The 24370-nt window shown below is 54.3% G+C and overlaps 15 protein-coding genes across 15 annotated transcripts; 10 read left to right on the top strand and 5 right to left on the bottom strand.

Moving 5' to 3' along the window:
* Positions 1–832: 832 nt before the first annotated feature.
* On the top strand, positions 833–1795 carry CAR1 (arginase; the record flags this gene model as incomplete). Its single annotated transcript, XM_056207684.1, has 1 exon — positions 833–1795. One exon carries the CDS (start codon positions 833–835, stop codon positions 1793–1795), a length of 963 nt encoding a protein of 320 aa, XP_056063659.1.
* A 1120-nt stretch (positions 1796–2915) lies between these two features.
* Positions 2916–4883, top strand: RIX7 (Ribosome biogenesis ATPase rix7; the record flags this gene model as incomplete). The annotated part of the gene is made up of 1 exon (XM_056207685.1): positions 2916–4883. The coding sequence occupies one exon, from the start codon at positions 2916–2918 to the stop codon at positions 4881–4883; it is 1968 nt and encodes a 655-aa protein (XP_056063660.1).
* A 94-nt stretch (positions 4884–4977) lies between these two features.
* On the top strand, positions 4978–5599 carry ARC18 (subunit of the Arp2/3 complex; the record flags this gene model as incomplete). The annotated part of the gene is made up of 4 exons (XM_056207686.1): positions 4978–5086; positions 5116–5213; positions 5245–5428; positions 5457–5599. The coding sequence occupies 4 exons, from the start codon at positions 4978–4980 to the stop codon at positions 5597–5599; spliced, it is 534 nt and encodes a 177-aa protein (XP_056063661.1).
* Positions 5600–5643: 44 nt separating this feature from the next.
* On the bottom strand, positions 5644–6978 carry MVES1_002867 (uncharacterized protein; the record flags this gene model as incomplete). The annotated part of the gene is made up of 1 exon (XM_056207687.1): positions 5644–6978. One exon carries the CDS (start codon positions 6976–6978, stop codon positions 5644–5646), a length of 1335 nt encoding a protein of 444 aa, XP_056063662.1.
* A 117-nt stretch (positions 6979–7095) lies between these two features.
* On the top strand, positions 7096–7543 carry MVES1_002868 (uncharacterized protein; the record flags this gene model as incomplete). Its single annotated transcript, XM_056207688.1, has 2 exons — positions 7096–7342; positions 7374–7543. 2 exons carry the CDS (start codon positions 7096–7098, stop codon positions 7541–7543), a joined length of 417 nt encoding a protein of 138 aa, XP_056063663.1.
* Positions 7544–9244: 1701 nt separating this feature from the next.
* MVES1_002869 (glyoxylate reductase) lies at positions 9245–10410 on the top strand (the record flags this gene model as incomplete). The annotated part of the gene is made up of 2 exons (XM_056207689.1): positions 9245–9412; positions 9442–10410. 2 exons carry the CDS (start codon positions 9245–9247, stop codon positions 10408–10410), a joined length of 1137 nt encoding a protein of 378 aa, XP_056063664.1.
* A 522-nt stretch (positions 10411–10932) lies between these two features.
* TIM50 (mitochondrial inner membrane protein required for protein import) lies at positions 10933–12240 on the bottom strand (the record flags this gene model as incomplete). Its single annotated transcript, XM_056207690.1, has 1 exon — positions 10933–12240. One exon carries the CDS (start codon positions 12238–12240, stop codon positions 10933–10935), a length of 1308 nt encoding a protein of 435 aa, XP_056063665.1.
* Positions 12241–12446: 206 nt separating this feature from the next.
* MVES1_002871 (nicotinamide N-methyltransferase) lies at positions 12447–13335 on the top strand (the record flags this gene model as incomplete). Its single annotated transcript, XM_056207691.1, has 2 exons — positions 12447–13212; positions 13238–13335. 2 exons carry the CDS (start codon positions 12447–12449, stop codon positions 13333–13335), a joined length of 864 nt encoding a protein of 287 aa, XP_056063666.1.
* Positions 13336–13370: 35 nt separating this feature from the next.
* On the bottom strand, positions 13371–13985 carry RSM24 (37S ribosomal protein S24, mitochondrial; the record flags this gene model as incomplete). Its single annotated transcript, XM_056207692.1, has 1 exon — positions 13371–13985. The coding sequence occupies one exon, from the start codon at positions 13983–13985 to the stop codon at positions 13371–13373; it is 615 nt and encodes a 204-aa protein (XP_056063667.1).
* A 237-nt stretch (positions 13986–14222) lies between these two features.
* MVES1_002873 (uncharacterized protein) lies at positions 14223–15326 on the top strand (the record flags this gene model as incomplete). Its single annotated transcript, XM_056207693.1, has 2 exons — positions 14223–15286; positions 15320–15326. 2 exons carry the CDS (start codon positions 14223–14225, stop codon positions 15324–15326), a joined length of 1071 nt encoding a protein of 356 aa, XP_056063668.1.
* Positions 15327–15903: 577 nt separating this feature from the next.
* Positions 15904–18504, bottom strand: MCM6 (DNA helicase; the record flags this gene model as incomplete). Its single annotated transcript, XM_056207694.1, has 1 exon — positions 15904–18504. One exon carries the CDS (start codon positions 18502–18504, stop codon positions 15904–15906), a length of 2601 nt encoding a protein of 866 aa, XP_056063669.1.
* Positions 18505–18731: 227 nt separating this feature from the next.
* Positions 18732–20060, top strand: MVES1_002875 (uncharacterized protein; the record flags this gene model as incomplete). The annotated part of the gene is made up of 1 exon (XM_056207695.1): positions 18732–20060. One exon carries the CDS (start codon positions 18732–18734, stop codon positions 20058–20060), a length of 1329 nt encoding a protein of 442 aa, XP_056063670.1.
* A 283-nt stretch (positions 20061–20343) lies between these two features.
* On the top strand, positions 20344–20976 carry MVES1_002876 (uncharacterized protein; the record flags this gene model as incomplete). Its single annotated transcript, XM_056207696.1, has 1 exon — positions 20344–20976. One exon carries the CDS (start codon positions 20344–20346, stop codon positions 20974–20976), a length of 633 nt encoding a protein of 210 aa, XP_056063671.1.
* Positions 20977–21309: 333 nt separating this feature from the next.
* Positions 21310–21942, top strand: MVES1_002877 (uncharacterized protein; the record flags this gene model as incomplete). The annotated part of the gene is made up of 1 exon (XM_056207697.1): positions 21310–21942. One exon carries the CDS (start codon positions 21310–21312, stop codon positions 21940–21942), a length of 633 nt encoding a protein of 210 aa, XP_056063672.1.
* A 305-nt stretch (positions 21943–22247) lies between these two features.
* On the bottom strand, positions 22248–23555 carry MVES1_002878 (uncharacterized protein; the record flags this gene model as incomplete). The annotated part of the gene is made up of 1 exon (XM_056207698.1): positions 22248–23555. The coding sequence occupies one exon, from the start codon at positions 23553–23555 to the stop codon at positions 22248–22250; it is 1308 nt and encodes a 435-aa protein (XP_056063673.1).
* Positions 23556–24370: the final 815 nt, after the last annotated feature.

Below are 24370 nucleotides of genomic sequence, written 5' to 3' on the forward strand. Positions count from 1 at the left end.
TCAGATACTAAAATTCCTACCATTGCTGTTCCAATGATTGCGTCAAAATTCACCCATGCGTGTGTCGAAACTAGTGTTAGCCTTGCGCCCTGTGATACACATACAAAATAGACGAGTACCATCCCGCCCTGCGACACGCATCAAAGTATCAATTCCGCCTGGATGAAATCGTAAATACGGTGTGATATTGTACACTTTACCCAGAAGCACTGTCCACGCATCCTCCTTTGTATTGTGTTGTTTCAATTCGGAAGGGGGTATACGGAGCAGCGTCGTAACGCCGCCCCGAAGGTCCGTAGAGCTTTTAAGGCGTGCCCAATCCAAGGGACTACATCCGGGTGCGAGGGCTACCTTGGCACGAGCCACAGGCGCGTCCAAGCGCGAGGAAGTCTGTTTTGGTGGCGCCCGCAGTGAGCCGAGCGTACTTTTTGGCCCCGAGGGTACTTGCAATGAAGAAGCACTGCGCGGTCCACCCAGGCTTGATGGAGGCGTTTTTTTTATTTGTCGTTGAGCACTGTCTAGCGCCGGAAATACTGGTGGCTTGTCGCAGTCCATCGCTATTTTGAATGCTGGCCTGGTACTCCGTAGTGCTGGCACCTCCTCCGAGTCATCCATAGGTTGGTCGATCACTAGAACATCTTGTACTGACAGAGATAGCATTTCATTCTCGCCTGCTCCATAGTCTTGTATAGATGGGTCCAGCGCCTCAGTTGCGTGTTGTTGCATACCACGATTGCTTCTGCGAAAAAACCAACACTGCGAGTTCCACGCGCAATGTGGAGTCGAGAAAAAATATGGCACTGCCCAGCTTTCTTCTGATTTCCAACTGATCATGGCTCCCAACCTGCGATATATTTCATCCGACACGGCCGCATTGATCAAGTTCCCTTTCAGCGGTGGACAGCCACGCAATGGCGTAGAGTTTGGTCCTGATGCACTGGTTGCTGCTGGTCTCCCTGAGCAATTGGAGAGTCTTGGCTGGAAAGTGGTGCAGGACGATTCAATTGATTGGGACGAGGTGAACAACGTTGCACGGAACGACGTTTCCATTGATACACTCAAGAATCCTCGCTCTGTATCTTTGGCAAGCGAGAAACTTGCTGCTGCTGTGGAGAAGCATGCAAAGGCTGGCTCGCTGCCTGTGACACTTGGCGGCGACCATAGTCTTGGCATTGGCTCGATGATCGGCGTCGCTCGTGCACATCCTGGTGCTGCGGTCATTTGGGTTGACGCACACTCGGACATCAACACACCCAATACCACTCCGTCGGGCAACTTGCATGGTTGCCCTGTTGCATTTGCATTGGGTCTTGACGGTGCTTACATGGCCCCATTCAAAGACTGGCTGCCGAACCCGCCCGTGAACTCGCCGAACCGCCTGGTGTACATTGGATTGCGCGATGTCGACGAGGGTGAGCGCAAGATTCTCAAGGACTTGAATATCAAGGTGTTTTCGATGCACCATGTGGACAAGTACGGCATCGGCAAGGTTGTCGACATGGCTCTCGACCATATTAACAACAACACGAACCGCCGTGATCGACCCATCCATTTGTCGTTCGACGTAGATGCCATGGACCCTACTGTTGCGCCCAGCACAGGTACGCCCGTTCGTGGCGGCCTAACATTTCGCGAGGGACACTACATCTGCGAGGCATTGTACGAGACTGGCGCACTTGTTGCTATGGACATGGTGGAGGTCAACCCAATGCTGGAGCCTAAGTGTGCCGAGGCGACGATCGCTGTCGGTTGCTCCCTTGTCCGTGCCGGCCTAGGTGAATCGCTTTTGTGTTAGTCTATGAGGGTATCTAGGTATGCAAAGGGTAATCCGTGAACGAGTATAACAGGCTTGCTCCACTAGTCGTGACTGGCCGTTGAAGGGCTGTGCATGGACACGCCCGGGGGATTGATTGATGTTTTGAGAACACGCCGCGCCTTGGTCTTTGGCTTCGGCGCCTTGGTATTTTCTGTAAGATAAAATTGCCTCAAAATCATAATTGCGTCCTCGCGGCGGTATCCACCGAAAGACGCATATGGAGGGTTATTACGTAGGTATTCGCTAGCGTAAGCTGTGAATGAAGGCGTACCTCGACTGGATTGGGAGGACTGTTCCATTGCCTCCAAACCGTTCATTCCCTGCACCGAATACAACACGCTTAATGCCAATTTGGCGCAACGCCGAAGCACACATCAAGCACGGCTCGATTGTCACGTACAGTGTCGTGCGCAGCATAGGATTATCGCCAGGAGGTCCGTCGTGCGGCCTCGTACCAAAATCGGGGTCCGATGGTGACTGGTCCTGTAAAATTTCGTCGATTGCCTCTAGCTCGGCATGTCGCGTCGCCTACAATCAGCATACATCCCAACGCAACCCACATTCAAAAGTTCATTCGTGCGGTTACGTCCTTTCGCAATGGCGCGGCTGTCCTGGACAAATACGCACCCCACGGGCACTTCCCCGTGGTCGAATGCATCCTGTGCCATATCCAGCGCTATTTGCATCCATGTCAAGTCCTCCTCGCTTTGCTCCTCTCTCGGCACATACACGGCACACCCCACGGTCGCCGCCATAGTGGAGGCGTGTTTAGCAAGAAAAGTGTGGCTTTATTTTTTTGTCCTCCTGCGGTCGCTGCAGATTTGCAGAAAGCGGGATGAATTCGGCCATTACGAATGGATGGAACAAGCAACGCACACAAATATCTTTGAACGCTCCTGCTCCTGCGCAGCCGCCACCAGGTTCGGCAGCAGCAGCAGCAGTGGCTACGCGAGCAGCTGCTAAAGCAGCGAACCAAGACGGGCCTGCCGAAGATTCATCCAGGAGCGGGAAACGCAAATCGCGCTTGTCGCGGGCCGAGTCAATCAAGCGCGGCAAGATGCTGCGATCAAATGAAGGCCGTGCCACGGCCGAGCAATATATGCCTCCGAATTCACGATTGCGGGATATTGGCGGTGCATCGGTCGCGATTGCGAAAGCGCTCGAGCTGATTGCGATGCCATTGTGCCATCCAGAGATCTATTTGTATACGGGCGTGACGCCCCCGCGTGGTGTTCTATTTCACGGACCACCAGGGTGTGGTAAGACGATGATGGCCGGCGCGCTGGCAGGCGAGCTCAACGTGCCGTTCCTCTCGATCAGCGCGCCGTCGATCGTGTCCGGCACATCCGGTGAATCGGAAAAGACGTTGCGGGATACATTTGAGGAGGCACAAAGGATAGCGCCGTGCATCATGTTCATCGACGAAATCGATGCCATTACCCCGAAGCGCGACACTGCTCAGCGCGAAATGGAGCGCCGCATTGTCGCACAACTGCTCACCTGTATGGATACTCTTGCGTGGGAAAAAGGGACAGGAAGCCCTGTCATTATTCTCGGTGCGACGAATCGGCCCGACGCACTCGACCCAGCCCTGCGGCGTGCAGGCCGCTTTGATCATGAGATCGCAATGGGTGTACCAGACGAGACGGGCCGTGAACAAATCCTGCGCGTGCTGTGCGAGAAACTGCGCATTGCAGGCGACTTTGATCTACGCTACCTGGCAAAGCGCACGCCTGGCTACGTAGGCGCCGATCTTACCTCGCTTACCGCGGCAGCAGGGATCATTGCCGTAAAGCGCATCTTTCAGGACCTATCCAAGGATGCGGCCCCATTGACAAACGAGGCGCCTGGCACGAACAATATGATGGAGTGCGAGACGGACGCGCCTGCTGAACCGAATACGGTGGAGCCTGTTGAAGAAAGCGCAGGGGAGGCAAAGCCTGAAGGAAAACCCTCCGAAGCCGAGTCCAAAGGCGTAATTGCTTCAGCAGGCTTTTTCGAAGCGCTTCCTGACGCTGTGCGCCACACTTCCATCGCCACATTTCTCGAGCGCTTTCCCGACCCTCTTCCGGAGTCGCAGTTGATGCGCTTAGCAATCATAAACCAGGACTTCGTGGATGCACTCGGTGTTGTTCAGCCGTCCAGCAAGCGCGAGGGCTTTGCGACAGTACCGGACGTTACATGGGACGGCATTGGCGCTTTGCACAATATTCGCGAAGAGCTAAGCATGGCGATTGTCCAGCCGATCCGGCGCCCCGAGTTGTTCCATGCACTCGGCGTGGATGCCAGTTCAGGAGTTTTGCTGTGGGGACCGCCCGGGTGTGGAAAGACACTGTTGGCCAAGGCTGTAGCAAACGAGAGTTGCGCCAACTTTATCAGCGTCAAAGGGCCCGAGCTGCTGAACAAGTACGTTGGTGAGAGCGAAAAGGCAGTGCGCCAAGTGTTTTCACGCGCGCGCGCATCGTCTCCGTGTGTCATTTTCTTTGATGAGCTGGATGCGTTGGTCCCTAGACGCGATGATACATTGTCCGAGGCGTCTGCGCGCGTAGTCAATACACTGCTCACCGAGCTGGACGGTTTGGAATCGCGTGTACAGACGTACGTAATTGCGGCGACAAATCGCCCTGATATGATTGATCCCGCCATGTGCCGCCCGGGTCGTCTGGACAGGCTTTTGTATGTCGATCTGCCTTCTGCTTCAGAGCGGCTAGATATCCTCCAAACCATAACGAAAAAGACGCCGCTCGCTATCGAGCCGGATCCCACTGCATGCGGCAATAGGAGCGCGGTCGATCTCGCTGCAATTGCCGAAGATTGCCGAGCGGATGGATTCAGTGGTGCAGACCTCGCTGCACTGGTCCGTGAGGCTGCCGTCAATGCCTTGCGTGAAAATATTGCCAATCCGCTGCACTACTCAGACGACACTGCGATACCGGAGCGTCTCTCTATTTACCAACAGCATTTTATGGATGCATTCAACCGCGTCCTTCCTAGCGTCAACAAGGAACAGCGGCGCAAGTACGAAGCCCTCCGCGGCGAGCTGTTTGCTAGCGCGTCTGTGCGCTAGCGCTCCCTTTGTAACATGTTATATAGCCTACTAGGAAATATACCACGCCTCCAGCCACCGTCCCCGACGACTTGCCTCGTGCGCACCAGGAAACATGCCTGCGTATCACTCGTCGTACAATGACGAGCCCAATGTGCGGCAGATTGCATCCATTTTAATTCTTCCCTTGAATACGCGTAGTCGTGGCCCTGCGCCGCCTCCAGGTACGTGCTCCGGCATATGCTGACGCCAGTCGATCCTTCGCGCCCCGACATTGTGGACGAGTCCCTTGACTTGTTCCGTGCCAACTCACTCTTCCGCAACTTTGAGATCAAGGGCGGCGGCGATCGTGTATGTGCTACAGGCGGAACACTTACGCCAGATGCTGATTTACCTTATCCTGTTTATTTCCGATTGTCTCTCGCGCATCGCTGCGTCCCAGATGAGCAAAAGCGAGGCAAGCAAGCAGCTTGCATCGCATGCTGTCGATGGGTTTGCATTGCCGGGCGACGCCAACTTTCCTTTGAGCTCGTTGTATTCCGTGCCGGCGAGCCGTAGCGACGCAGGTATGTGATTACCGAATGCTTACCACAGACTTTCTCCGCCAGTACTTGACGCAGGCGCGTCAGGAGACGGTGACGCGGCTACTCGATAAGATCTACATTGACAATGTTCCAAGTCGTTGGTGGCTCGCATTCACCAAGCGAAAGTTTATGGGCAAAAGCCTGACTTCATAACCAAGCATCGTACCATGTTGATAGCAGAACAGATTCTATATCCACTACGAGGAAGCCGCGGCAGCGGCAGTCTCGGAGTTTTGTGGCTCTTGTTGCGTAGAAGCATCCAGCGCCTCGAGTGCACTGTTTGCGCGTGTCTGCGACTGTGTAGTTTTGATAGTAGTAATGAGCGTCTGGATGCTCTTTTGCCATTGCACGAGGCGCTCCTCGAGCGCCTCCCATTGCGGCTTTTCAAACGTGCGGTGGGTCGAGCGGTAGACACGGAACGACTGCTTCACCTGGGAAAGTTTACCGGACACAAGTCCTGCGCGGATCACGTCTATGACCCAAGACTCAACCTCGGCAATATCGACACCAAGCACTTCAGCAATGCCCTGGTAGCTGACCTCAGACGATACACTGCGCGCACACAATGTCGCCAAGTCCAAGAGGCGCATCTTGCGCTCAAGATCCTGCAAGTCCAAATGGAATCGTTCAATGCTTGCTTTGCCATCTGCAGACTGCGCCCATTGGTTCAGATCCACGCGCGTACCGCCGACAAAAATCTTGAGCAGGGCAAAGATCGGCGTGCCGTCCAGCTCGGTCGTGACAGGTACATTCATCACCTCCTCCATCTCAAACAGCTTGGGGAGTCGCAGCATGTCGGCAACATTCTTTTCCGCAGAAGCACGTCGCGTCTCTTGCGACAGCGCAGTTTCGTTCGAAATATAACGCAAGTGCAAGAGCAAATATTGGTACGCCTTGTTCACATGGTCAGGTTCACACTCCGAGTCCTGAAGCGCTGCGGCGTATATGCCAAGGTATTCATTTTTCTGCTCCGGCAAAACCTCCCACTGCGCAAGCCATGTAGGCAGCGAGTCGAGCGCGTAGCACAAAAAGTCCATGTCGCCATTCAACGACGCAAGCGAAAAAAGTGCATTGAACACCGTCGCACGCTCGGGCGACTGCACTGGCAAAAGGTTAAATGCGTTCGCAAGAACGCGGTACTTTGCGACAGAACGGTCGCCAGCAGCAGGTGACGAGGTATCACTGACCACCTTGACAAGGTGCATGAGCAGCTCCTTGTACTCTGCATCGGTGGGTGCAAAGTAGTGCTGGAGCATCGCAAACAGTAAATTGTACAAGCCCTCAATTTCACGGTCCTTTCCTTCCACTATACCAGGCGCGGATTTGATCAGCTTCGATACAAGTGCGCACGCTTTGGCGGTCGCCTGATCCGCCTCCTGCGTCTCGTCAACTGCAGCGGCCTCCTTGGTAAGTGATTCAACCCATTCCGCACGCTGCGGCTCAGGGAATGCGCTGGAAAAAATTAGCGCGATCTCCTCCGTATATTCAAGCAGCGAGCCCTCATTGAGCACATAGACAAGATCTGAACGCATCCTGCACTAGCTCCACGAACAGGCATCGTTGACTTTTTGCGCGACCTCTTCTTACAGCACGTGATATCCACGTGCTACAAATCTCCAGCGCAACCTTGCGGCTTGACGAGCCGCGGCATGTCATCGCTGTGGATTATCAACAAGGCGGGTGGCCTGGTATTCCAGTCGGAGCACTTCCAATACCCACATAAGGCGAACGAAGAAACGGAGCTGTCTTCAAATGATTATCTAGTGCTGGCTGGGACTTTACACGGAATTCACGCAATTTCTGCGCGCATCACTCCGACACCGGGAAAGGTGTGTGCAGGGCTGGAAGTGCTGGAGGCGGATAACCTGCTTATCCATGTGAAGATGACCGAGACGGGTACGTTCACATAAAACATCGCTTACCACAGGGACAAAGTTTGTGATGCTCACAGATCGGACGCATGCAAACCCTGGCAAAACTCTGGAGGATTCGTACGGCTTGTACGTGGACTACGTTATGAAAGATCCTTTCTACATTGCCGAGATGCCGATCCGGGTCGAGGCGTTTGAGCGAAAAGTTGCAGACTTGCTTACCTAGTTTCCTATACCATTAGTCGCGCAATAATGTACATTTTTTCAGCACGCGAGTGAGTACCTCAGGCTTGTGGTTCGGCGCAAACGCCAGGCATGTGGGCGTGTCTTCTGGTTGCTCAACCCATAAATAATGCGGCGGCATCTCGTCGCCGTCATCGCCGCGCGCGGCGTCGTCGAGCCTATCCTTGAGCGAGCGCAAACTTACATTCTTCGGCGCTTGCAACACAATCTTGTGCATAGATGCTAGATTAGAAGGTGCCACATACGCTTGCGTCAAGGGTCGGTCGCGCGTCTGTTCAAGGACCTTGCATAAGTGGGAATGCAGCCACGTACTGCTGTTGCCGCATGCGCTGCTTGTGCCATCATTGGGCCCATACCCCATCCTTGCTCCTGGTGTTAGCTTGACTCTGGTATGCGCACTGTTATAAGCCGTTTGTCAACAATCAGTTGCATCACTAGCGGCGCAACGCTCGTCGGTGCGGATTCCATGGCCAGCCGCGACAGCGAGCGATGCATGTGGAGGAAGGAGCATTACGGGGCGTCTACAGTCGTGCGTACTGCACGCGCGTTTCGTGTTCTAGCACGGGTGTGATGTACAGGTAGTGCGGAGGAAGCATCGCGCGTCGGTTTCGTTGGGTTTGTATTCACGCTGCGCCGTGGGCGTGGAATGAGCGAGGTTTGGAGACGTGCGTCTTTGCGCGCAGGCGAACGACGCGTTTTCTTGGCACCACTCGGCGACACATTGCGGGAGCGTTTTGTGCCCGATGGAGGTTCATGTGCAGTCAAACTTGTGTCCGGAGCCGGCGCGGTTTCCACCTCATGTATTCGCTTGGCAGGGCGGAGCGCTGGCGCGTACGGTTGCGTGCGCTTCCGAGCCAACGTCGGCGTGCGGTCGGGCGACATTGCAGGAGATGAGATAGCCATGCGCGGTGGTGATTTCCGCACGCTGCGCCTCCCACTTATCTCCAAACGAGCGTTTTTTGCCGCTGCGCGCACAGACGTCTTGGGTAGCGAAAATTGACCCGGAAAAATGGGGGTGTCTGACTTTATCGGCGTCACGGTCGGAGCTGGTGCAGTAAAGGTAGGCGCGGTTGATTCTCTTCGGAGCAAGGCATGTAGTGCGCGTGCAGGTACGATGCTGCATGCTAGCACGTACAGCCCTCGCGCGAAAAAAGGGAGTAACCCGTGCACCCATATCGTGATGCTATCCACCCACGTTTCGCTTGAGCGAAGACATGGGCATAGAATATGTCGGTACATAAAGTACGAAGCCTGCCATGAGCACAAGCATAGATACGTACGGAGTGCCGATTGGCCGCCATCCACAACAGCCAAACACCCTGGAACATGGAGCAAAAAGGCACGATCCACGGCAGCACCCCGTTAAAAAACGGTCTAGCACATAGGTACATGCCCCAGACACCTGCCTCCATGAGCGCATCCGCCAGCTGCGCGCGGCGTTGCGCGGATCCCACGCGACGCACAGTCCCAGACGCGGTGTGCGCGACAGGAAAGCCCCAATCTCCTCGCATACGCTCCGCATACCTACCGCGACGCGCGGGCACAGGCGCACAGAGAAGTGCTCGATACACATCAAATATACATAACAGCGTGACGAGCGCCTCGAGCAGCGTATTCGCCAACGACGCCATGGCGCTGGCGGAGAGAAAAGGTTCGCATGTGGAGGCACGCTCTTTGCCTTCGTATGTTTCCACGCATTCTGCCTACCTCGCGTGCTGCCCGCTCGCTGCGCACCCATTTTGACCATGCGCGCCGCATGTATTCCAACGAGACGGCACAGGTGCTTCTGATGGATGATATTCTGCTTTCGGCAAATGAACTGGCGCGTCTTGAGACGCAAGCGCAAGTCTTTGTACGTCCTGTGTATCCCCTAACGCTAAGCGCAACCAAGCTACGAACCGTGCCGAATTGATTGAGGCATTTAGACCCGGTGGTCCGTACGCAAACATTCAGGGCCTTTATCGCCACTTTGGCGGAAACCGCTCCATCCGCATCTCGGGCCGCTTTGATGCGGAACTTGTCAATGCGCTCCCACCATCGCTCAAGTTCATTGTTCACAACGGCGCCGGCTACGATCAGCTGGATATCGGTGCACTGACTGCACGCGGTATTCAGGCGTCCAACGTTCCCGTCGTCACGAATGCACCCACCGCCGACACGGCGCTGTTCCTCCTGCTCGGCTCGCTCCGCCGCTTCCCCCTCGCCATGGCACAGCTGCACAAGGGCGTGTTCAACAGCGAGTTTCCGTTCACCACTGCCTCAAATCCAGAGGGTCTGGTGCTCGGTATCGTCGGCGCAGGCGGCATCGGATCCGAGCTCGCGCGGAAAGCAGCAAATGCGCTTGGCATGCGCGTGATTTACCACAACCGCAACCGTCTTGCGAATGAGCGCGAGGTTGTGGGAATGCCTGCGGGCCTGCAGATGTCGTACCGCGCGACACTCAAGGAGCTGCTCGAGGAGAGCGACGCGGTGAGCTTGCACTGCCCTTTGACGCCCGAGACGCATCACCTGATCGGTGCCGAGCAGTTGAAGCAGATGCGGCCACACGCCGTGCTCATCAACACTGCGCGTGGGCCCGTTGTGGACGAAGCGGCGCTTGTCAATGCGCTCGAGACGGACGAAATCGCGGGCGCTGGGCTCGACGTGTACGAAGAAGAGCCAAAAATACATCCCGGCTTGGTGGCGCTCTCGGAGACCAAGGCGCTGCTTGTGCCGCACGTCGGGACACTGACACTGCAGACACAGACGAACATGGAGACCGCATGTCTCCGGAACCTCGCTCACGGCTTGGACACGGGCGCGCTAGCATTCACGGTGAAGGAGCAAGCGGGGCTTAACATGCACGCATAATTCTCTAAGCGACCGATTTTTATATAGACATGCCGAAGAATCTACGTACACGCTGGAGTGCCGACGGTGCTACCGACTGGCCGCGGGAGACGCGTCCCATTGCCTCGACGAGCTGTGTATAGTAATGCGGGGAAGAAACCGGCTGTATGATATTGCGTGGAGTAGGAAACTGTGGTAAGCGGTAAGAATCGACTTGCACGCACTTCGCGCAGACTCTCGCTGCTGCGGATCCGCTCAAGCGCGGCGAGCGATTTTCGCGCCTCGGCGACGTTGCTCCGCGCTTGCGGACCGGACAGCTCTGTCTCGGTCGCACGGCGAATCGCCTCTCCAAAATCAAGATTTGGACGCAGCGGGTCTTTCGGCCATGATTGTGCAAGCTTCAAAAGCGACTTGCGCACTTCCTGCGCCGCACCCGCCATGGCAAGCAAACAAGCAAAAAAAAATGCACCGCACCGCACAGCGCAGCCACCAGTGCTTAGTCATCTGCAATGCGGTTGCCTCTACACGCTACAAGGAAGGACATTAGGCCCGCGCAGGCTCCTCCTGAGGGGGCGGGGGCGTGCCTGCACCGCCACCAAATATGCGTGCAACACCGTCCCACGCATTCATCTTCATCTGCTGCAACTGCTTCTCCTGCTCCTCCAACATTTCCTTGCGCAGCTTCTCGCCGTTCTCTTTCCAGAACCTCATGTCCTCCAGGTAGCCCTGGTGGAAGCGGGCACGCTCGGTTTCGAGCAGTGTCTTTGGTGGCTCCTTGGTAGAGTGCCCCGTAGAAACGCTCCCAAACAAACTCGAAAGTCCACCGAGACGCTGCTTCCTTGCTTGCCATTCTTCTTCGTGGCGCTTCTTGAGCATTGCCTCGCTCTTGGCATGCTCTGTGGTGATGTGCTTGCCTTCATACACCTTGAGTGTCGTGCGCACATCTTCTACACCGTAAATACCAATTGCATCGAGGAAGGGAACAAGCGCAAGAAGTTCGCGGTCGTCTTTGTTGCCTTTCCATGGGTCCATGATGATTGCATTCTCCGGTTGCAGCGCGGCGTGCTCGGGATTAATGTCGAGAATAATCACCTTGCGTGGATCACGATTCAAGTGGCTGATGTCCTTTACCAGCTTTCCTCCATTCTGGCGACAACTCTCACGGAAGAGCTGGTAGGCAAAGTACCGGCGGTCAGGGTCCAGCTTTTCAAGCATCTTGTCCACCGCATAAAAGGGTTGTGAGGTGAACAGCACAATTTCGTACCACTGCGACAGGTAGCCCAAAAAGTAGTCCAAACCGGGGCGTTTGGCAGTGCGCCATCCATTTGCGGTATCCCAGCTGGACGCAACCAGCAGCTGATCAAGATCCACAACCAGAGTGTATGGGCGCGAATATGGGAACGGCAGTGGGTCTGGCAACAACTTGTCCCATACGGGCTTATCCACCGTCTCGCGCATTGCTTGGATGCGCAGCATCAGCCGTCCGATGAACGAATTGATGTTATCTTTGTCGTGAAAGATCTCGTGCTCGTGCTCATCAAAGTCGCGGCCAAGCGTCCAGACCATATATGCACCAACAAAACATGAACCGATAAGCATAGCACGCATCATGAAACCACGGCTCTTTTCCGCAGAGGTCGTGCCTTGGCCACGCGCCTTGGCATTGGTGCGCGGCCTTCCTTCGCCATCTTTCGGCGCCTCCAGCGCCCCTTTGTCAAGAACCGACGTGGTATCAATATCCAACGAGAAATTTCCACGAGGAAGCTCCGACAGCGGTTTTTTGTCGTTCGCTGCAGGCTCTTGTCCGCCAGTGCCCTTTGAATCCTTGGCATCGGTGGCGAATGCACGCATCACAGACGACACACGCATGCACCGCGCGAGACAGAGAGCAGGTGGCAGCACCCGAGTGCTGTGACGTGCGACACTCAGCCGCACGGATTGCGTCAGCATCCGCATCACCATCCTGTAGGAAGAGAAAAAACGTAGGCGCGGCATGACGGGCAGGCTGCCTGATTTTAGTAAGCAACTGCTTCTTCCAGCCGCTGCGCGCACTGGGCATGGCGGACGAGGCCGAGTTTTCACCGTCGTTTGGGCAGCCGGGCACCACCTTTGTGTATCGACCCAAGCAACTGTGCACCTATTTTCCTGCTCAAGATGCGCCAAAATTACCAGTCGTGCTCCCCGATGCGCCCATGTATATGTTATTTGCGCATCGATTATGGCGGGCAGGAATGCTGCTTGCGGATGCAATCTATACGGGCGCGATTGAAATGGATGGAAAGTGTGTCTGCGAGCTTGGCGCAGGCGTCGGGCTTCCTGCTTTGACAGCGGCATTGTGCGCAAGCCCCACCAAGGTCGTCGTGACGGATTATGACGACGACGATGTGATCAATGCGTTGCGCTGCAACGTGCGCCGCACATTGGACGCGAACCCCACCATGCACCCTTCGCCGATCAGCATATACCCACATACGTGGGGGAATGCCATGGACGATGTCTTGGATCTTTTGCCGTGCAGCGCATCGGATCCTTCTCCACGATTTGATGTGCTCCTCTTAGCAGACTGCATTTGGGAGCGGTTTGCACATGCGTCGCTCCTCAAGTCGATTACAGGTTTGCTTGCACGACGCGCTGATGCACGCGTGTATATGGTTGCAGGGCTGCATACAGGCCGTGCGGTACTGCTTCAATTCCTACGTAGAATGCTCGATGCGGGGTTCGTCCTGGTATCCTTACCCCACCTCGATCGCTGGCCGTCGCTGGCGGGTACGCCCATCGCAGAATTACCAGGTGCGGAGCACATTATGGAGCTACAAGTAGACGGTGCGCTGCACTGCGGTGACGACAGTGCACCCGGAAGGGAGCCTGGACTCACCGGGCGTCGTCGCGCATTTACGCTGCTGCTGGAGGACGAGGCGCCAGTACAGGAGCGGAATCACTGGCTGATTGTATCCTGCTTTTCATGGAAATCTGTAGATACCCTATAGCCATTCTGCCGGGAAGTCGGATACCGTGGGCCGCAGTGTTTGACCGCCGCGTGCATTCGACTTGATATAGGGACGAACATCGAGAGGGATATCGGCAAAGCTCGGCTCCTTGTTCGCCTCTTCAATCATCCGGTCCAGCACATCGCTGCACCATTTCATGTTTTGCGGCTCATGTGGATACGCCGTGCTTGCAATCGTCACAACACCAAGCGGTTCCGCATTGTAGGCCGCATCGAGCGCCTCCTTGCTTTGTGCAAGCGCCGCATTCAGACGACCGACCAGCGCAGGACTCGTCGGTTGCCATCGAGAGCCTGCGAGCAGCAAGAACTTGTGCTTTGCGTACGTCGTGTCAAGTGCATGTACCTTGGCGAGGTCTTCTACATTGACGTGGAGCACGACCTTGCGCGCATTGGGATGCTCTTCGCCCTGGTAATGGGTGAATGTAAACTGCAGGATATTTTGTGCGGGTGGGGGCTGGAACGGCTCTGCCAGCTCATGCAGCTGGGGGAATTCATTTTTCAAGAGCCGGTAGTACCCTAGCAGCTGACGCTGTTTTTGGAGCTTCATGTGCCCGTGTGTTGGAATGTCGTCGTACTGGAAATGTTTCATCGCATTCAGTGCGAACGGATTGTTCCGGTTACGCTGTCTCCGCGGTTTGGCATGTGCTGCGGCGCAGGCATGAAATGTGCGGTGCACGGATAGGTCTTGCAGCGCGGGCACTAGGCGCGATGCCCCTGTTTGATGCAGCATGAAGAACGCAGCGGGCGGCGATGCGCGCAAACTGCTTTGTAATGGAGGTGGGCCCTATTAAAATGCGCGCGCGGTGCCACTTTTTTCTTGACAGCGATGGAAAAGGGGAACAGCGTCGCTGGGTTCAGCTTGCTCCCCGTACGCTACGGAAATAGTGCTGGATACAAATTCGCCGTGCATTACATGTATGTGCGTGAGCATCTGAGGGGGAAAGAAGCGGCAATACTACCGCCGGGCCGCACGCTTTTTGTTGTCAACCTGCCCACCGACGCAACGCGCGGCATGGTTCGTGCCTTGTTTCGCAAGGCAGGCGCTATTGAAGCGATTCATTTGCATAACATTCTTGGTGTAGACATGCCGGATGACGACGAGGGCGACGAGGAAGCGTATACTGGCGTACCGGCGTCTACGAATAACGCAGCGCCCAACAAGAGCGGCCCGCCCAATGTCATTCCGCTGCCGGCATTAGACCCCAACATGCTTTTGGGGTCAGGATCAAGTGCACATATTGTATTCCTCGACGATTCCTCGCTCGGACGTGCAAAGCAACTCGTTGCAAAGTACCAGGCGAAGCCGTACGTATGGCCGCGCCCCGACGCTGCGGGTGCGGAAGAGGATAGCGACGAGGAGAGCACGAGGAATTACAAGCAAAAGCCTGCTGCTCCCAAGGAATCCCGGCTGGTAGGGCTTGCATACCTTTTGGCACGGCACCGTATGCATCGGCCACCTTTGGACCGTGTGAAGCAGCATGCCGACTCGGCCATTGCACGGTATTCATGGATTCGCGAGCATCCACAATGGCTCATGGAACAACGTATGCATGGTGATCAGACGACCAGCATGGGCGTAGGGATCCAAGCGGCAAGCGTTGGTCCAGACGGCGCGCTTTTGGACGAGGACGGGTTTACCATTGTGCAAAAGGGCAACAAGTACGGCCGCTCTGGTGGTGAAAGCAGCGCAGGTACCTTTGGCGCTATTACACCCGAATTTGAGGAACTCTTGCGCACTAACCCCGAGAAGAAAAAGGCCAAGGAACTGCAAGACTTTTACCGCTACCAGTTCCGCGAGCGGAAACGCCAGCAATTTGCCACGCTGCGTTCGCAGTTCGAGGCGGACAAACAAAAGGTTGCACAACGCAAGGCATCCATGCGTTTCAAACCGTACGTTGCTTTGTGTAGCACGCTAACATACAGGTACTGATTTCCACTACGGCATGTACGGAGCACCCACCACATCTTCGTACCGCGGCAACCTGTGCTCCGCGTCGATACCCGATTCGTACAACGCTTTTGTTAGTGTGCAATGCAACGTACGTAGCGCCTCTACAGTATGTCGCTCGGCTTCCCATGCATCCTTGGCCTGGAGCAAGTGTGACCGAAACGTTATGCCACTCCCGCGGAGAAACCAAATGGTCAGCGTCGCGCGTGGCCAGGTATCGGTGCCGGCCCCGGCTCCGGATGGCCGCGGCACATTGGCTGCTATCATCTCCAAGTATGGCGCTGAAAAAAACGGCACCTGATACTGGCCGAGGGCGATGTTCTCCAACGGAATGCCCACTGGGACCTCGCCGTTCTGTGCGAATAATAGCTGCTATAAGCTCAACACCGCATCGTACACGTCTCGAAGTTACTGTACATTGCCCTTTTGCCCGCAGCGTGCTCCCGTTTGGATACGCCATCTCCCAAACACATCTGTCTAGCGCCTGCAGCACTACTTCGGGCGCCACCGAACAGGCCATGTGGAGGACAGAGGGAACGTTTGTGTACAGGTGCTACCGCTACAGACTGTCGACGTCGACTTGGGGATGGACCATGAGCAGGCGCCGAGGTTCTTCCACGCCGGGAAGCTCCTCATCCTCCACAGGAAGCTCTACAAGGTACCCATCCTTGATCAGTTTCTGGGTCACACGCCCAATCAAATCATCTTCCTCGTAAAGCTGTGCCTCGGTCAGGATTTGCGACTCGTGCTCATTGAGGAACCACTCGCGCAAAGCTTGCCGGGATATCCCACGACCCGTATCACGCTCTACTGCATAGACGCGCAGCACCAAAAGACTGACGAGCTGCAGGTATCGGTCGTAGGTAATGCGCGTGCGGCGGTGCGTCCCGTTCGGCTCGCGCGCTGCTTCTTCGCGTAGGTGCTGATCCTCGGCAAGCTCTTCGTCGTCGTCCATGGCAATATCGTCCTTATCAACATGGATGATCGACTGTCGCAATAGCGAGTAGGCTTCGCGCACGAACGCGGGCGTCACATCTGCACGACAGTTGGCTCGCGCAATGGCCTCCGAGAGACGGACCATGCTCTCCAACTGACGCACAGTGATCCGGTACGAATTGCGACCGACCGTGCCGCCCGAGTCGTCTTGGCGGAGCTGCAAATATTTCTCGACCAGCACATCGCTCGCTTCAGGTGTAAGTTTCGGCCGGAAGGTGCGTGCATAACGAATGTAGCGCTGGAGCGCTTCGGTGGAAAATTCGGGCGCGATGGCTGCGTCGCGGAAGCGGTGAATATTGACAATGTGCTGTGCGATATTCCAATCGGTCGACTCGTTGCACTCGTCCAGCACAATAAAGAAGAGATCAAAACGGGACATGATGGGCGCGCTCATTGCAACGTTTGCCCGTAGCGTCTGCTTGCGGTTATAGCGACCACCGATCGGATTCGCTGCGGCAAGAATCGAGGTGCGTGCGTTGAGCGTGGCCTGGATGCCAGCCTTGGCGATCGAGATCGTCTGCTGCTCCATGGCTTCGTGGATCGCGACTTGATCAGACAGATCCATCTTGTCAAACTCGTCGATGGCACAGATCCCATTGTCGGCGAGCATAAGCGCACCGGCTTCAATGGTAAAGTCGCCGGTTTCCTCGTCGCGCACGACAGCAGCAGTGAGACCTGCGGCGGAGGACGCTTTGCCCGAGGTATACACAGAACGTGGCATGAAGCCACACACGTACTTGAGGAACTGCGACTTGGAGGTACTTGGATCGCCGACAATGCACACGTTAATGTCACCACGCAAATTAATTCCGTCACTCGTTTGCTTGTGCACGCCACCCATGAGCTGGAGCAAAATCCCTTTTTTGATAATCTCGTGGCCGTACATGGTCGGCGCGATGCTTTGCACGAGGCGCGGGTAAATATCTGTATTCACAACCATGGCCTCTAACTCCTGCCGCTCCTCCTCCGTGAGACTTTCCACCACCATCTGCGCATCCTCTTCGCCGTCAAACGCGTCAGTATACGTGTCAGAGCGCGCATCCGACGACTGTACCATGCACGCAAGGAACGCAGTTTTGTAGGTAAGATCACGCACACCAAGCAACTTTAAGCCATGGACACCTTGGTTCGCCACAGCACTGTCCATTTGGCGGCCTGACTGGACTTGGCGCTGAATCTGCGCATTCACACCAGGGACGCCCATCTGCGATACATCTGGCACGACAATAAATGCACCCGTAAAGTTGCACTTGTCGCCAGGTTTGGCACGGTCCACCATCTCGGCACGCAGCACAACGTCCATACTGCGCGGCATGCTGCCGGTCGGGATCTCGTTTGCATTCTCTTGGATGCGCACTTTTTGCCAGTCCGTAAATCGGCTCTTTTCCACGTCCAGCTCCCAGTGCGTGCGGTTCTGGCACATGGGGTTCGGGCACATGATCGGTTCTGTGTAGCGGAACTGTTGCTCGACATCGTATACGGGCGTCTTGCATTCCAGGCACGTGAATGTGCCAAAAAGCAGCTCCGGCCGCACTTCAGAGGTACGCGTAACGGTGCCCGTGATACATACCAGCTTCCCGACCTTTTCTGTATGCAGCGACCGAATGCCAGATACGATGGCGAGATTGTAAAAGGAGAGTGCAAAGTCGCGTGGCACAAGACCAGACGACGCGGTAGCAGCGACGTGCGCATTCATGTAGAGGTACCCAGGAATGTACGTACTGATTAAGTCGATCAATGCACGGCGCAAGTATGAAAAAAAACGGTAGTACTGGTCGCTGATCGCTCGCGCGACCACTTCGTCGTAGTGCAGAATATGGTTAAAGTCGACGTACAACGTTAGACGGCCGACATCGCGCATCGCGTACAGCTGCTCAACGTATGTCGGCGTCTTGGCACCACGCCGTGCATCTTCATGACTCACAAACGACTCCAGAAACGCACGGAACCCTTCGCGAAGTCGCTCGGCGGTCTCGTCCGTGACCACTGGGATTTCTTCCACGCGCTGCAATGTCAAGAGCCGCGGGCGTGCGGCGGTCGATTCTGCGGCCGGATTGTCCGCCATAACTAGGGGCGGCGCACTTGTAGCATCCTGGGAGAAGCTGCCAGACTCCGTCTCCATCTGCGCATCCGAGGTTGGCCCCACACTGGACTGGGAGTCCATCGTCGCGCCGTTGCTAATTTGTGACCGTCGAGGGGGACGGACGAATCAGCACGTCGCACCCCGGCATGCTGGCACGTGGCGTGTAAAAAACGTGCAGTTCGCACAATTATGCATGTCGTGTTACCTTTGTAATTGCGCACGCACCGCATCACGCCCTTATCCTAGCGATGGCGTAAGAGTGGAAATGTGCATAATAGACGGGTGTGGGACAGGGGGAAAGGTGTGCAATGCTCTTCCGTATGCAATGCCTCTTGCTTGTACTTGCAGCATGTGTCGCACTGTGTGCGGCCAAAAACCCCCTTGCCACCCAGGACCAGAAAGCGCTCGACGAGCTCTCGCTGGCACTAAGCAAGTCTCCAAAGCTTGACGATGCGCGCAAGACGGCTCGGGACCAGTATGTGCGGACTTTACGCAAGTACAAGGTCCTTTTTTCGAGCCAGACATGGCAGGACTTGGATACGACCATGGAGGAGCTCGTGTTCAGCGCCGTGCAAAAGGCCGTGAACAACAATCCTGCTGATCCCAAAGTGTACTGGGTCGATACAGCACAGCGTACACATGACTGGTTTGACTTGCAGGTCAGGGGAGGGCGCTATTCGTACGACAATCCCGACTGCTTTTACCGCACAGTGCCGATCAGCAGCCACTACACCTACAAACTTCACGGGCGCCAGATTAACGGTGGCGTCTCTGATTTTTCCTTCTCGCTGATCAGCAACCCCAATTCACAGAACACGGTGGGCGCAATCTATGGAAAGGAGATGCAGATCAACGACAACGGGACCTACACAATCACGATCAACCCCTCCCACTCGCCCGGTCCGAATCATTTGCGCAGCGACTTTCGCGCCATGCAGATTTTTGCGCGGCACAATGTTGGCGATTGGAGCAAGGAGACTCCGGACGAACTCCGTATCGAGCTGGTAGAGAAGCCGGAGCACAGCAAACCGTTTACGAACAATACCATCTTGCGCGATGCGATCGAGAATCTAAAGCAGTCTGCTTTTTTCTATGGGTTTGGCGCACTTGATTTCAAAACGTTTACCGTGCCGAAAAACCAGCTGCATGCCCCGGAGCAGTCTCAGATTCTTGGCACACTCACTTCGCAGGCTCAGTCGTTTGGCCATTATGACTTGCAGGACGACGAGGCGCTTGTGGCTACCATCACCAAGGGCAAAGCAGACTACTTTGTTTTTCCCGTGTACACGGTCGGCATGGTCACTGCTGCGCCAAGAGGGCACCAGGTGAGCTTGAACGATGTGCAGGCAGATCAGAACAACGACGGCTCCTACACGTTTGTCATCTCAAACAAGGACTCTGGCGTTTATAACTGGCTCGATACCGTCGGGCGCAATCAGGGCACCATCATGGTCCGCTGGCAGGGCCTTCCTACCGATGGTAGTGGGAAGAAGGATCTTCATGCTACTGCGCGCGTCGTCAAGCTCGACAAGCTGCGCAGCACTCTGCCGCAGGAGACGCGCTTTGTCTCTAAGGACGAGCGCCAGCAGCTCTTGCAGGAGCGTGCGAAACAGTACGATCGCTTGCACTTTCAGTGATTATTTAGGGGCTGCCTCGTCATTCTTACCCCTCTTGTTTGCGAATAAAATGGTTCGGTACAATTACTTTGTCATGTGTATGGATGGTGGGACCTCTGTTATACCGGCGCTATGCATCCTGACCAAGCGGTCCCACATCCGCTGCTGTACATGCGGTCTGCTTATAGGGCAGTGCGTGGTCACCGATCTCGGAATTCCGTAGTACTCCCAATGAATTACTCCGCTGCCAGCCGCTTTATATAATTGGCATAATTGTACATGTGGAGAGACCTCCGCTATTATCATGAATTTTTGCATCTTGTTTCTTGCAGCACTCGCAGTTGCCATCTGTCAGGCAGCTCCCGCATCCAACACCAAGCACACGTACAACTGCACCGTGTACAGCAAGCACAATCTCAAGTGGCACTCGTACGAAAACGGCGACTATGGCTTCTTGTCCGTCTCGAATCGCAAAGATGACCAGGGTCGCCCAATTCTGACCAAGATCGACAAGAACGGGAGTCCTGCCAATCCAGTCAAGTTTGTGCGCACCGTCTGCGATCCACCGGAGGGTACAAAGGGATACATGGGCATTGGGAAAGGTGCTAAGCCCAACGGTGCTACCTACGGTCATCTCGCACTGGAAAGCGACCAGTCTAAGTGTGTCACAGCTACTGGCCTCGAGAAGAAGGGAATCAACTTTGTGCTGGACAAGTGCCACAAGCAGAATTCTGCCGTTCAGCTCAAGCAGTTCTTTGGCGAGTCGGTGAATGGAATCACACTTGGCTTCATGGGGCAAAAGTACGCCATGCAGGACAAGAACTATGAGATGCACTTTTCCGATGATTCGGCCAGCACGGTCGAAATCGACTTTATTGGCTCCAAGCAGCCAAACAGTACCATTTACTTTTACTGGGAAAAGTTCCCCGACCAGTAGATGGCAACAGGTCTGCTGTCCCAACAGGACATTGGTATATGCATATACTTGCATTTGTTCATATTCGCATTATAATTGCTCCTAGTTCAATGAACCATTTTGTTATCTGTCCATCTCGCACTGTACCCATGATGCATCTGCTGACTATACGCATGCGGCTGTCCAAGCAACATTCATACCAATCCCACACTTTCTAAAACTGGTGATGTGCAGTTGGCCCGTGCGTGGTCAGACGGCTTCGGAATTCCGTGGGCACTCAAAATTTCCGCCGCCGCACGTCCACTATAAAAGTATGCATGGCATCGCTGCAAGATCACAATCCTTCATACAACAATGAAATTCGGCCTTTTGTCTTTTGCAGCACTCGCAGTCGCCATCTGCCAGGCAGCTCCCGCATCTAACGCCAAGCACACGTACAACTGCACTGCGTACAGCACGCACGATCTCAAGTGGCACTCGCTCGATAATGACGACTTTGGCTACTTGTCTATATCGAACCTCAAAGATGATCAAGGTCGCCCAATTTTGACCACACTCGAGAAGGACGGTTCCCCTGCAAAGCCGGTCAAGTTTGTGCGCACGATCTGCGATCCGCCGGAGGGCACAAAGGGATACATGGGCATTGGAAAGGGCTCCAAGTCCAATGGTGTTAGCTTTGGCCATATTGCACTTGAAAGTGACCAGTCTAAGTGTGTCACAGCTACTGGCCTCGAGAAGAAGGGAATCAACTTTGTGCTGGACAAGTGCCACAAGCAGAATTCTGCCGTTCAGCTCAAGCAGTTCTTTGGCGAAGCGGTGAATGGAATTACGCTCAACTTTATGGGACACAAGTATGGCTCACAAGACAAGAACTACGAGTTGCACATTGGGAAAGGCAAAGGTAACCCGATTGAGGCCGACTTTGTCGGTTCCAAGCAATCGAACAGCTCCGTCTTTTTCTACTGGCTCAAGTTCCCCAACCAGTAAACTGCAGCACAAGGCAGCTGATCAAGCAGGATCCGTTGCATGTAAATTCACTTGGATTCATCCTTATGCGCAGTACAGTTACTCGTAGTTTATAAAACATTGTTTGCTTCTTTCTTTGCATTTGGAGTCCAGAATCTGTGCTACACTTTGCATTCGGAGTCCAGAGTCTGTGCTACACTTTCCAACAGTGACAGACTTCCTTCTTACCCAACTTTCCCCATGCCATCGTAAACCCTAATCTAATAGTCACTCTATCTTATTTTTCGTACACAAATAAAAAAACATCGTTATTGTTTACACGGTCCCTATACTTTGGCCATCAGATGTCGGTTCAGAATAAACTTGGACAATGTGAGACACGCGGCGGATCCAGTCACTAATGCACCACAGCACACTTGCGCTTTCCAGAACGAATCTGTGTCCAAATCCACAAGCGCACCGGCAATTGGATTACCCACAAGCATACCCACACCGGCAAACAAAAAACAAATGCCAACGCGCGCTCCCATCTCATGGAGATTGTTGGTAAGACTTGCAACGCACGAGGGCGGCAGCGACACGTATGCACCTGTGAAGAAACCGTACAGGATGGTGAAAACGCACATGCCGGGTACATTTTTTATACCGAGCCAGCAAAACGCGAGGATCGCAGAGGCAATCGCCATAGGTGCAAGTGTATTAAAAGGACCAATACGATCAGCCAGGATGCTAGGAATAATACGACCAAAGGCACTCGCACCATTTATGATGGCCACCAGGTAATACCCTAGCGGCTCACTGGCCCCCGCTTTGCGCATCGCGTACGCAGTTGCGTGGTAGTAAGGGATATAGGCGCCCATGTAACCCAGCAGAATGCCGAATAGGAAAATCAGTGATGCTGGCTCTTTCACCGCACCCACCACAAACAGGGATCTCCGATGCGAAGCAGGCACACGGGGGCGGAGCGTCACATTGGAAATTAACAGTGTGCCGAGCATAAAAAACCCCAAAATCCGCGCAGTCCACCCAAAGCCAATTTCAGGTTTGTTTACAATTTTGCGGAAGAGAACAGTGTATACAACAGCACCAATACTACTACCGCTAGTGGCAATCCCAATAGCCAGCACACGGTTCTTGGAAAAGTATGTTGACACAATCGCGATGCCAGGAACAAAGAGACATGCACCTGCAAACCCAAAGCATAGGCTTTGGGCAAGTATAAAATGCCAGTACTTTGTAGAAATGCTGACCATCATCATAGCAAAGGTAATAAACACAGTGCCAATGACGGTCATAACACGGAAATAGCCCATATCAAAGAGCGGGCCTGTGAGCGCACCAACGAAAAGCACAAGAAATGCCTGAATAGAGCCGATCCAGGAAATGCTGGAAGCGCTTTTATCTTCAAGGATGCTTCCTTCGTAATATGTTTGAAAGATGCCAAACGAATTGATAATCCCGGATGTATTGAAGAGAAAGAAAAAGGCGCCTACCACTTGGAGCCATGCCATGAGGCCGCCATCCGGCACCTCATCCGCAGGGATGCGGTCGTTCTCTACATCCCATGTTTCTTTAGATTCTTTAGAGCTTCTGTCTGTATAGATGAGCTCGCCTCGATGACCTTCCTCGGACATAAACAGTATAGAACTGAGTTCGTTCGTACAGCAATTGAGTTCGTTCGTACAGCAATTGAGTTCGTTCGTACAGCAGCTGAGTTCGTTCGTTTCGGAGTCATCGGACGTGTCAAGCGAAAGTTTATATTAGTTATAAATATTTAGTAAACACAAATGAAGGTAGTGACAATGCGATTGTCGAGTCAATGCGCACGCAGAAGAGAATTCGTGCATTCTGTCACTTGCGAACAAATATTTGAGAAGGCAATTGAAATGAAGTAGCAACCATTAGACAGGTATATGTTCTTTTTATTTGCCGAGTCCAAAAACAGTTAATGTGCTAGAATGGTCATAAGGGGAGAAATACATGGGAAAGAAAAAATGGGCAAATTAGTAAAACAAAGGAAAAAGAATGACAGATGAAAAGACGAAAAGTGGAAGGGGAGGAAGAGAGAGTAGTGAATAAGATGAAGGATCTAAAGAGTAGTAAGAGTAAGAGAACGACACAGATGAGAGGGATATGAACGAGAAGAAAGAGGAAAAGGGAAGGAAAGGAAGGAGAGGAAGAAAAGGGAAGAGAAGGAGAAGTAGAGGGGAAAGTAGTAGAGAAAAGGATGAGAGAAAAAAAAATAGGAAGTGGAGCGAAGAATGTCTGAGAAGAGAGAAGAAGGGAAGAGGGAGAGAGAGAGAGAGGAGAGGGATGGCATGTAGAGTAGGGTAGAGTAAAGCAGGGTTAGGGTTAGGGTTAGGGTTAGGGTTAGGGTTAGGGTTAGGGTTAGGGTTAGGGTTAGGGTTAGGGTTAGGGTTAGGGTTAGGGTTAGGGTTAGGGTTAGGGT

This window comes from Malassezia vespertilionis, chromosome 5, assembly GCF_029542925.1.
Source record: "Malassezia vespertilionis chromosome 5, complete sequence".
Lineage (NCBI taxonomy): Eukaryota > Fungi > Basidiomycota > Malasseziomycetes > Malasseziales > Malasseziaceae > Malassezia > Malassezia vespertilionis.